Below are 12,035 nucleotides of genomic sequence, written 5' to 3' on the forward strand. Positions count from 1 at the left end.
CCTCAGGGATCAGTCCTGCTCTGTGCTGCATGGCAGAGGGATGTGCTGGTCAGTGCCATGTGGTGTTGGGATCAGTGCTAGTCTATGATGTGATGTGCCACAGAGCTCAGTGCTGTTCTATTACATGGTGTGTTGCAGGGATTAGTGCTGGTCTGTGCCATGGTGTGCCATAGCGCTCAGTGCTGGTCTGTGCAATGGTGTGCCAAAGAAAGCACTGCTGATTTGTGTCATTGTGTGCTGCAGGAATTAGTGCTGCTCTGTGCTGTGATGTGCCACAGGAAGCAGTGGAACCATGTTATGGCTGTACAAGACATGGGTAAGACTACTTTTGAGTGAGCAAGGAGAGACCTTTCCCTGAAGAAGGGCTCAGGCCCGAAACATCAGTAATATACCTTTAACTCCTATGGAAGCTGTAAGACCAGCTGAGTCCCTCCAGCATTTCTCTTTGTATTTAAGACTTTTGGAATACCGCAGGCAATTCAGGTTGCCCAGATGTCATTAAGCTGAAAAGGTGTTACCAGGACTGGAAGGCTTGGGTTACAGAAGGTGCTAAATAGGCTGAGGCTTTTTTCTCAGGAAGGTAGAAGACTGAGGAGTGACTTTATAGAGATATAAAGTCATGAGGACACAAGCAAAGCCGGCATCATCTTAACAGGGAAATTAATATTTCTCGGGTGTCACGATTGACAAGAGTTCAGGGAGTGGCATAGATGAGGTTAACGGTCATAATCTTTCCCAAGGTAAGAGATTCAAAATCTAGAGGGCCTAAATTTAAGATAAGGGGTGAAAGACTTAAAAGAGACTTGATGGGCAACTTCCCCGCACAGAGGGTGGTGTGTTTTGTGGAGTATGGTGGAGGTGGGACTATTAAGGGATTTAAATGACATCTGGACAGGTACGTGGATTGGAAAAGGTTAGAGAGGTATAGGACAAGTGTGAAGATGTGGGACCAGCTCAGACGAGCAATTTGGTTGGCCTGGACTTTGGGTAAAACAGCCATTTTCCATGCTCTACAGCTCCATGATTTTATAGCAGGCACTTAATATCTAAACAAGAAGATCAGTCCAAAGGCCACGCATAAAATTACACAAAATTATTAGAAGCACAATGGAAACCTTCACTATTGGGCTACAATGTCTCCATCTTGTAATACCCACAACTTTTATTTACTTAGGAACTTTGACATAGCGAATGTACATTGTGCAATGTATATGACAATGAACTCATTACCACTACTAAATATCCAATTTGCTTCAAGGAAGGATTATTAACAAAATGTAAAACTGAGCCATGTATGGAGATGATAGGGCAGGCTAGCAAAACCTTAGACAAAGAGGCAGATTCTAAGGAGCACCTTAAAGCAGAACAGGATGAAATTCCAGAACACCAGACCATGGTGGTGGGATAGTTAAAATTCGAGGATGATGTCTCTTGATGCAGAACTGGAAGAGCACAAATACAGAGCTGAAAAGAAAGATGAGCAATTTAAAATTCAAATGTTACCCATACAAGAATAGTAAGCAGAGAGTGATGCATCTACAGATCAGTGCAAGATTGGAAGTGGCAACGTTTTGTAGAACCTCATATGTATGGAAGGTAGGGCAAGGGAAGCCAGGAAGGAAAGTTGTCACTATAGTTGAAGCTTGAGGTATCAAAAGAAATTAATAATGTTTTTTGGCAGTAAACAAAAGCTGGGTCAAGGGCATAGTTGGGCAATTCAATAGTTGCATTTAATAGGCAGCCATTGTTGATGCTGATGTAATATCCTTAAGTCAGAGATCTTATGTAAACCTATTGTAAAGTTTTGGTATCTCACAGGCAGTTGTGGTGCAAGATGCAAACCTTCGTGACCAAATATTTACGTGACCAGAGCATTCTGAGATAAAGTCTTTCAGCTTTCACAGATAATAACAAGAGTTAAAGCCTTATTTGAAAAGGTAACACATTGCTCAATTTCACAAGGAAAGCAGGGATCAACTTAACAGGAAAATGAATATTTCTCAGGTGTCAAGATTGAGGAGTTCAGGGTGTGGAAGATAATACCATGGTACCTTTCCATAACTCCCAGTAGGTAACATGGTACTAGCGAGAGGGCACTGAAGGGCGAAACTGCTCTACGATATGTGTCAGGACCTGTCAGCTATTCCTCATTTGTCCTGAAGACACTTTATCCAGATTGGTTATCTATGATTTTTTTTTGTCAGAGTTTTAGCTGTCCTCCAGTTGAGAAAAATACAGACATCTTGAAAGGATTTTCAAGGTAAATAAACATTTTAATCACTTATCTTTAAGTGGACATCTTTTAAATCTGTGCATCCCAATCAAGATCATTTAAAGCCAATCCATAGCTTTTAGTGATTCTACAGGACTGGAGCTTTGACCAATCCTGGAGCATGAAAATGTCTATTGTACACTGAAACATGAGCTAATTTGTATACTTATTCAAGGTCACCCAAATAAAGTTCTAGCCTCTCCAGCTTCCTCTTCGAATCCAAATGATAACTAGCATCTTAGGAGCTCTCGGCTCACATACTGTATTATCAGCTGCAGATCTCTGATTGGATCTCCTAAAGTAAACATTAATTTATTACAGCTATGGCATAGTAATAGGCCCTTCTGGCCCACGAGTCTGTGCTGCTCAAATACACCCATGTTACTAATTAACCCATCAGCCTCCAGTCTAAATAACAATTCTCCAGTACCACTCTCTGTCTCCTACCATCAAGAAGAATCAGTATCAATTGACAGCTCACCCTATCCAATTCACCCATTTATAAACGTCAAAATAAATCAAACGGGTCTGGTTCATGTTCTTTCCATTGTTAAAAGTTGTTTGGAACAGCACATCATTGTGCTTCTGGAATTAAATCTGAGGAGAATTCCTCAAATACAAATGACCAATTTCAATATTCTATGCAGGACCCTCAAACAAGAACAATTAGTCATGTAAAAACACAAACCTGGAGAAACTCAGCTTGATTACCTTGATGAAGAGCTCAAGCCTGAAACGTCGGTTATGTATTTTTACCTTTGCTATATAAAAGAACATTGCTTGACGTGCTGAGTTTCTCCAGCTTTGTGTTTTCACTTCAACCATGGTGTCTGCAGATTTTCGTGTTTTATTTCTAACAATAAGTCAAGCATTGTTTAGAGAAAACAATGCTGCCTTTAACAATAGGAGACACAAGAGCAGTATTTAAAAATAGAAGGTCTGACAACACAAGACACCTCAAAGCCCTGCAGCCCATTACCTGTCCATAGATATGGATTCCAATTCTTGAGTTGTCCACTTTGTGAACTACCAATTTTAGTATCAGGAGCTGGTGTTCTCTGGACAGGTACTCTGTACTCAGCAGGGAATTCTGTAGAACTTAATTTGCCTGTGTTGTGATAGTTTGTTTCTTCCTTGATTGGCTTTGAAAGGGGCAATAAACTCATAACAGAGGCTTTTACATCGTATTGAGCCTGTTGAGGGACTGAATCCTGAGAGCGATACAGATCTTTGGACGATCCAACCATAGACATCCTTGGAACAAGAGAAGGTGCCGTTGAAGAATGGTGGGAACTTCTGAAAGTAGGTTCATTAGAAACTCTTTTATTCCGTTCCTTCCTGATCTGTTCAATCCTTGACATAGAAACTGAAGTGTCCAAGCGGCTGCCAGTTAAGTGATAATTCATTTCCTCTTCAAGTTTTCTTCTTATTTGTGCATCATCAACATTGTCATCATAGCAGGCGCTACTATCGACTTCATACTCAGATGGTTCACTTACTTGGCAGGATGAAAAAGCTTCCCCTAGGGAATTATCATTCACAGAAATTCCTTGCGAACTGTGCAAGGATTTTGGGTCATCTGCAAAATTGAATACATTATTACTATAGCTCCACTTTTCTCCTTTTCTCAGTTTTTGCAAAGGAAAATATGGCAGAGTTAATTTTTTCAGTATGTTTTATGCTGCAAGTATAATCAACAATGCCTCTCAGTAATATTCACTCTTGAGATTTACATGGACAACATCTAGATGAGGCACTTCTGTGGACAAACCTTTCCCTAATATAACCCTAATCATTTCCACACCAAAAGCATCTAATAAGATTAATCTTGATGAACCTGTTTATCAAGGTGCTAAGATACAGATATGTTGCCAATTTTGGAGAAGTCCAGAACAAGGGTCACAATCTGGGGATAAGGGGGAGATGATTATAGACTGAGACGAAGAGAAACTTCTTGATTCAGGGAGTTGTAAGGGAACTCCTTACCACAGAAAGTTCTTGAGGCTAGTACATTCGATAGATTCAGAAGGGAGTTGTATGTGACCCTTATCGCTAAAGGGATCAAGGGGTATGGAGATCAAGCAGGACTAGGTTACTAAGGTCGTAGGAAGAGCAATGATCTTATTGACTGGTGGAGCGCTTGAAGGGATAAATGGCCTTGACCCTATCCTATTTTCTATGTTTCTATAATATATCACCTGATTTACTGATATGAATGACCTTGGTCCCATGGAATGCAATTGAAATTCTGTCCATCCATGTTTGGAGTGGAAACCTCCAAACTTGATTAGGAACAACCAAAAATTAATTAATGTACGATATAATTTGGTTAATTATAATTTTTTTACATCAGTTATATTTAACCCCTGAAAAATTGAAAAGATATGGATTTATTATATCAGATTTGTATTTTTGGTGTGGTGAACAGACGGCTACTTTTTTTTTTACATTCAGTATGGGAATGTACAAAAGTCAGGCCTTTTTAGGAAAAAGTTATTAAATTTTTGCGAGGTTTATTCAGGATAGATTTATATGTTGATCCATGGGTATGTTTATTGGGATATATGAATCCATTAATGACAGGTTTACTTACGATTGGAGAAACTTCAAATTGCATTTATATGTCTAGGGTTGGCAGTAGCTACAAAATGTATAGCTGTCACTTGGAAAAATGATGTTGAATTGAGTATACGAAGGTGGCATAATGAAATTCAATCATGTATTTATTTGGAAAACATAATGTATAATTTGTGGAATAATTACTCTTTTGTTAAAATGTGGTGTTTGTATTTGGAATGTATGGGTCTAGATGTTAAGTAAACATTTTATTTATAACAAAATAAGTAAAAAGATGGCACACCACACGGCAACCTGTTATAACTCGGTATTATTGTATTTTTAAAACTAAGCTCCAAAGGGGGGAGGGTTGTAGGAGGTGGGTTAAGTGGGAGGGGGAGGAGTGGGGTAGTAGGTGGTTGTTTTAGTTTAGTATATTGTCCATGTTTTTTTTTTGTAAAACTCTTAACTAAAATTTTCCAAAAAAAGTACAACCAAAAATTAAAAATGCATTTAAAAAAATTCTGGGGCTATTCAGCCTCTTGAGAACGAGGAGGTCACTCACACCCAAATCTATTTAATTAGGTCAGAAACAATCTCTATTAACCTTTATCTAAACACCCCATTCCAGAGCCCTTAAAATGCTACATGTCTGGAATTAATCATGTTCAGCTTTCCATAGTTTTCATTGATTTCCCCCTCTCATGCCAACCCCATAGAGTTTGAGATTTTAACTAATGTTTGTGTGAAGAAAGAATTGCTGACTTTAATCCACAAATAGCAGAGCTATGACTTTATATATATATCAAAAAGAATTCTCTTTAGTATTATAGATGATCTTTACATTCTTTTTTACATTGTTTATTTTTTTCTCCCAAATTACCATCTTTCTGGTGGGTGCTCACTCTCTTCCTGTGCCTCACCTTCTCCCTGAGAGATGTGGGATGGACACAGGGCCTTTTGTCTACTGAGTCCACTCAAACACTCTTTTACGCTGAACCTGGGTCCTACCTGAATCTCCCCCCTCATCAACTCCCTTCACTAGGGGCAATCTATGATGGCCAACAAACCAAGCAACTTGCATGGGGTCTGTGGGATGTGGGAGGAAACCAGCACGCCCGGGGAAAACCCAAGCTGTCACAGGGAGAAGATGTAAACTCCTCACAGACAGTCAGAATTGAATTGGGCTCACTGGAGATGTAATGCAGCAGCATCACCATTAAAGGTTAGGATTGTTTAAATCAAATGCTTATCTTTAAGCTACTGATACTCACTCAATAGAACCTCAGAGAATTTTCTCCCTAACTTTGCAAGGCTACTTTGGGAACAGCCTTTAAGCCTGGTTCTAGCTTCTCAAATGGAAGCCTCAATTAACAGCTGTAAGGGGATATGATCAATATTTTAAGTGGGATGGCAGTGTTATGGTTAAGCATTGATGCCTTATAGCCAAAGTGACCCAGGATTGATCCTGACCTCTGGTGCTCTCTGTATGTCCTTTGCGTGTTTCCTTGTGATTGTGCAGGGTTCCCCAGGTGTAAACATGCAAGGTAGATAAATCATTAGTGCCTGATCAAGTGCATCCTATGAAATTATGGGAAGCTAGGGAAGAAATTGCAGGAGGCCTGGCAGAGATATTTGCATCATCGTTAGGCACAGGTGAGGTGCTAGAAGAGTGCAGGGAGGCTAATGCTGTCTCTTCATTTTAAAAAAGGCTGCAAGAACAAGTCAGGGAACTGCAGGCCAGTGAAATGAATGTCAGCCATGGGTAGGTAATTGGAAGGCAATCTGAGGGAAAGGATTTAGAGAGGCAAGAACTGAGAAGGGATACTCAACATTGTTTTGTGCACAAGAAGTTGTATCTCACAAATGTGAATTTTTTTTTGAAACCAAGACAATTAATGAGGGAATGATGGTAGATGTTGTAAGACCTTTGACAACATCCCTCATGGTAGGCTGTTCCAGAATGTCAGATCATATGGGACCCAGAATGGTTGGCCAATTGGATGAAGAATTAGCTTGACAGGAGACAGAGAGTGTGATGGAGCTTTAATATTTAGATTAGAACTGTGATCAGTGGTGTGCTGCAGGGATCAGTGCTGTCATATAAATTAACAACTTGAATGACAAAGTAGTTAGTATGGTTAGCAAGTTTGTGGTTGACACAAAAATTGGTGGTATGATGGACCAAAGTTATCCAAGGTTATGGCAGGATGTCGATGAACTGAGAAAGTGGGGTGGGGGGCAAGGATTGGAAGATGGAATTAAACTCATACAAGTGTGAAGCATTTCATTGTAAACCTGGCCAGGGGATTTCCATAGTGAATAGTAGGGCCCAGGACACAGAATTGGACATTTTGGTGCCCGCAGTTTGGCACCAGATATTTTTCTGCTCGCAGTTTGGCGATAGACATTTTGGGAAAAAATGTAGCCCTTTGGACATTTTCGAGCCCACAGTTTGGCACTGGCCCGGCACCCTACCCCACTCACCGTCTGCTACTGCACCCCCCCCCCCCCCCCCAGAAACAAAGAATTTTGAATATAGTGTCTTCATATAGAGAAAAAGAACCGTTGGAGTATTTACAAGGCCTTGCCCATAATTTTGACTTAATCGATGAATTTTAAATTCACTTAACTATATATTCCATTATATGTAATTGAACACAATAAATATAATAAGCATATCATTATAATTTACCAAAAACCCTTGTTTTTGATCATTCACCAACTTTTTAATAGCTTAAATATATCATTATAAGCCTCAAAAAGTCTTTGTTGGCTGGGGGAGCTGTTTCCTGGGGGAGAGGGAGTTTCTGCAATGCCAGGGGGTTCAGGCACTGTGGCAGGGCAGAGTCAGACATTGAGTGGGGCATGCAGGCCAAACTGCCCAGCATTAAATTGTGGCTGCCAAAATGTCTGGTGCAAAATTGTGGCGCCAAACTATGAGGGCCAAAATGTCTGGCACCAAAAAGAACAGGAGACATTGTCCATGAAAGTGGAAACACAGGTAGACAAGGTTGTAAAAGAAAGCATATGGCCTACTTCCTTCATCGGTCAGGGCACTGAGTGCTAGAGAAGGGACATCATGCTACAGCTGTACATTGCTGAGACCACACGAAGAATTGTGTGCAATTCTTAGAAAATATGTCATGAAGCTGGAAAGAGTGAAGTAAAGATTCACAAGAATGTTGCCCAGATTGGTGGCTTCAACTGCAAGGAGAAGTTGGATATAAGCAGACTTTTCTCTTTGGAGCATAGGAGCCTGAGTGGGGACCTTATGGATATTTATAAAATCATGAGGTAAATAGATTGCACAAATAGTTTTAGGCTTTTTTTTTTCCAGAGTACGGAAATCTAGGACTATAGCTTTAAGGTGAGAGGGACAAGATTTAAAAGGGAACAAAGGGTAATGGGTCTGTGTGTGGACAAACTGCCAGAGGAAGTGATAGAATTGCAACCTTCAAATGACATGTAGACAGATACATGGATAGGAAAGTTTTAGAGGGCTGAATGCAGGCAAATGGGGTGAGCTTGGGTAGACAACTTGATAACATTGGATAAGTAGAGCCAAAGAATATGTTTCCGTGCTGTAAAACTCTGAATTACTGGGCAGCAGTGTCGCTGGCCTTTTGTATGCTTCAAGGATCTGAACTATCCTCAACAGGCACCTCAAGGCACTGAAAAGCTATCAATGATCAGATGGACAAGTTAACCAAATCCAGTATGCTCTGCTTAGCCAATCCCCCAGCTCCAATCCCCCAGTTGCAACCAGTCTGCTCCAAACCCAATAAGAGACTCCTGAAACAGACGCATTCCTCCAAGTTCTGTTATGGGGAGCCATGACAAAGAGGACAAAGGAAAAGATTCAAAGATACTTAATTTAAAAAAAAAATATAGATACAGTATGGTTACAAGCCCTGCTGGCCCATGAGCCTGTGCTACCCAGATATAACCATATGACCAATTAACCTCAGTGGAGTTAAACTTTAAAGTCTACAGATATTGGCGTCTAGTGCAATACGTATGTCCTGATAAAACTCAGCAGGTCATTTAGCATCCATAGGAAGTAAAGGATAACCAACTTTCGGGCCCAGACTTTACTTCCCATGCATGCTGTGTGATCTGCCGTGTTTCTCCAGCATATTTCATCAATTAACCTACTCACCCAGTATGTCTTTGGAATGTGGGAGGAAACCCACGTAGACACAGGTAGAAAATCCTTACAGACAGCAGTGGATTCGAAATCCAGCTGGCGCTGTGATAACATGATGCTAACTTCTATCCTAATCGTGCCATCCCCCAATGTTTTTTGAACCTTCTTGAAAATGGACAATGACTTCACTGACTTCTGGGAATCTCTAGCCCACAATTTCTTGAAGTGAAGAAGGAAGATTCAAAGTGGCACTGCACTGAGAACCCATATTCACTTGTAGGGAGAACACAGAAGCCCAGTGCACCAGCTCACAAATTATGTGGCTACCCCTCCCCTGTCAAGAGGAGTCTTGGGTTTCCACATTGGCCTCATCTGTTATGTGCAACACCACAGAATGATTCGTCATCAGTTCCCAGGGGCTGTTGAAGGAAAAAAGCAATGACTCAGACAAAAGGAAAGCCATTTGGACAGCCCCAAACACAACAATTAACAATTCTGGGGGGGGGGGGGGGTGGGGGGGGGCAAAGGAAGAGTGGAAAAAGAATAAAATAAAGAATTCACATGAAATTTGAAGGACATGTAAAGACTGATTGTTTTTTGCAATTTTAAAGAAACATGGGATCAAGTAAAAAAAATCTTTGATTCAGTTAAAATGCCTCAAAAGCAGATCAATATAATTGTACATTTGTTCCTACTTTATTAAAATGAATTACCTGCTTCTCAAAATTACCTTTTGGAGGAATGTCTGGCATTATACCGACACAATCCACTTGCAAAGATTTCATTCTTTTCATCAGTTCTCTTGAAGCAGTTGGCCTGTTCTGGGACAGTTTCTGAAATCATTAAAATAACAGGTTAATGAAAAGCACTATGAGGAAGGCCAGAGCAACAGAAACACACGAACAGCAGGTTTCAGGGCATGGTTCGAGACCAATTTGAAGAAGGCTGACAAATCCTGAATTCAATAACAGCTCTGGAGACTGACCATCGCAGAACCTATGTCTGGGACAACGTGACAGGGAAATCCTTCATGGACCTCGCCAGTTCTCAAGGAACCTGGGTAATAAATATCACAGGTGAGTAATAAAGTTACTGTTTGTGAGAAGGATAGAACCTAAATAGATGGAGTGAAGTACTCAGAAGAAAGAAGATTGTCTTTTTTGTCAGTTCTGGTGTGTTGTGAGGGTTTCAAAGGAATAGAACAATACCCGTTATTAACAGCAATGAATGTTAAGAATCTTTGTTGCACTTTGCATCATTTGAATTCTTCATTGCGACTGGCTCTGTTATAGGTCCGTAGCTTGCAGGATGCCTAGAGATGGAGATTAATTCCATAGGCAATTATATTTGGGGGAAGAAATTCCACTTTCCCTCCTGGCTGATGGGAGTGAAAGGCTTTGCTGAGATCAAAGAATGTCACATACAGTGGCTGGTGATGTTCCCTTCCCTGCTGGAGTTGTTGCATGAAGTTCATGTCCAGTGTACCTTGAGATGGCAGTGGGCTGCAGTTACCATTGTCCCCCATCAGTTATGTTGCTCTACCTGCTGCAATCTATGCTAACAAGTCAGATGATTGGACCAAGTGCAATGTATCCAAGCAGTTTCCTGATGAAATATGGGTGGGAAAGGAAGCTATGAGGGAATTGCAAAATTGTGTGGGGAATGTTAGATGGTCACGATTGTTAAATGAAAGAAAAGCAGAACAGTACCTAATCAGTTTGAGACAATTAAATGTTCATATTCAGAGAGATCTAGATCTGGATGTCCTTGAACAAGAAATTTTATGACTATTGAGTTTGTAGCATTAACTGAGAAGGCAAATGGAATATTGGCCTTTATTGCAAGGGCGATGGAGGAGAAATGTAAGGAAATCTTTCACAAAACTTGGTGATCCTATACCTGGGGCATTGCTTAGTGTTTTGGCCTCTTTATTTAAGACATACCTACAGCAAAGATTGATTCTAGGTGTCTGACAGGAGAAATTTAACTGTTTGCTTACAATGTTATTTTTTGGAACAATACTTACTCTCAGCGTTTCCACACTCTCATCAATATATTTCTGTAGATTTTTTTTATAGAATGGTTGGAATTCTTCATTGCACTCTGAAACAGAGAGGGCAATTAAGGTTGTTTACTTTTATCTGACTGTACATACAAAACGAGATGAATCAGGTTTCTTGGACCACAGTATGTACATGTGCACATTAGCACATAATAATCACACATAGGCATAACATTATTAAATATTGGCTTCAACCGCTATTCCAAGCTTCCTTTACAGAAAGTCTTCCGCTGATACTTCGTGAAGAGACAATGTGTTTGAGAGCTACGGAGGTATGAGAATATCAAAGCCAGGTGGGGGAAAAAAGAAATCGGCATAGTAGCTGATTCTTGCTGGAATAGCTATACTTGGCAGATCACTGAGCCACACCACAAATCTCTCTGGCCAGCTAGTGCACTGGTGGTACCAACTCACCAATGTTTTGAACTGAAATAGAGTCTTGTGCAGCAGCAGGGGCCGTGGGAGCACTGGAGGCAAATCCATGGACACTTGGTGACTCTGGGGGAACTCTCTTTTGCTTTTCTTTTTCTGACTGTAAGGGGCGCCGGGCAACGTTAATGCCAATGGCGAATCTTTGTCTATCTTATGGCAGATTAAAGGCAATTTTGTGTAATATTACATGACAATAAATAGTATCTGAAATATATTTAAGACCCAGATAAATTTTAAATTTAGACATGCAGCATGGTAACAGTCCCTTCTGGCCCATGAGTCCGTGCCCCCCAAATACACCAATTCATCTACAATCCCCATAAGTTTTTGAACGATGCGAGGAAACTGGAGCACCTGGAGGAAATCCACACAGACATGTGGAGAACATACAAATTCCTTACAGTCAGCACTGGATTTGAATGCTGGCCGCTGATGCTAGAATAGCATTCCACTATCCACTACACTAACCGTGCCACCATATTTTTGATAGATTTTTGGAGAGTGAAGGAATTAAAAGCTGTGGGGAACAGGCAGATCAGGAGAGCTGAGCCCATGGATCAACC

At 40.6% G+C, this 12,035-nt stretch overlaps 1 protein-coding gene across 9 annotated transcripts in view; it reads right to left on the reverse strand.

Annotated features, from left to right (window-relative positions):
* ripk1l (receptor (TNFRSF)-interacting serine-threonine kinase 1, like) overlaps nt 1-12,035 on the reverse strand; it is a 97,437-nt gene that overhangs the window by 7,144 nt on the left and 78,258 nt on the right. For 8 of the 9 annotated variants that reach the window (XM_069909047.1, XM_069909041.1, XM_069909013.1 and 5 more), the window contains 3 exons: nt 11,005-11,081; nt 9,709-9,811; nt 3,252-3,851 (listed from right to left, as the gene is read on the reverse strand). In XM_069909047.1, the coding sequence (XP_069765148.1) occupies nt 3,252-3,851; nt 9,709-9,811; nt 11,005-11,081 (780 nt within the window). The remainder of the gene's footprint in view (nt 1-3,251; nt 3,852-9,708; nt 9,812-11,004; nt 11,082-12,035) is intronic. The other variant, XM_069909082.1, reaches the window with a different exon arrangement.

The sequence above is a fragment of the Narcine bancroftii genome, chromosome 1 (assembly GCF_036971445.1).
Source record: "Narcine bancroftii isolate sNarBan1 chromosome 1, sNarBan1.hap1, whole genome shotgun sequence".
Lineage (NCBI taxonomy): Eukaryota > Metazoa > Chordata > Chondrichthyes > Torpediniformes > Narcinidae > Narcine > Narcine bancroftii.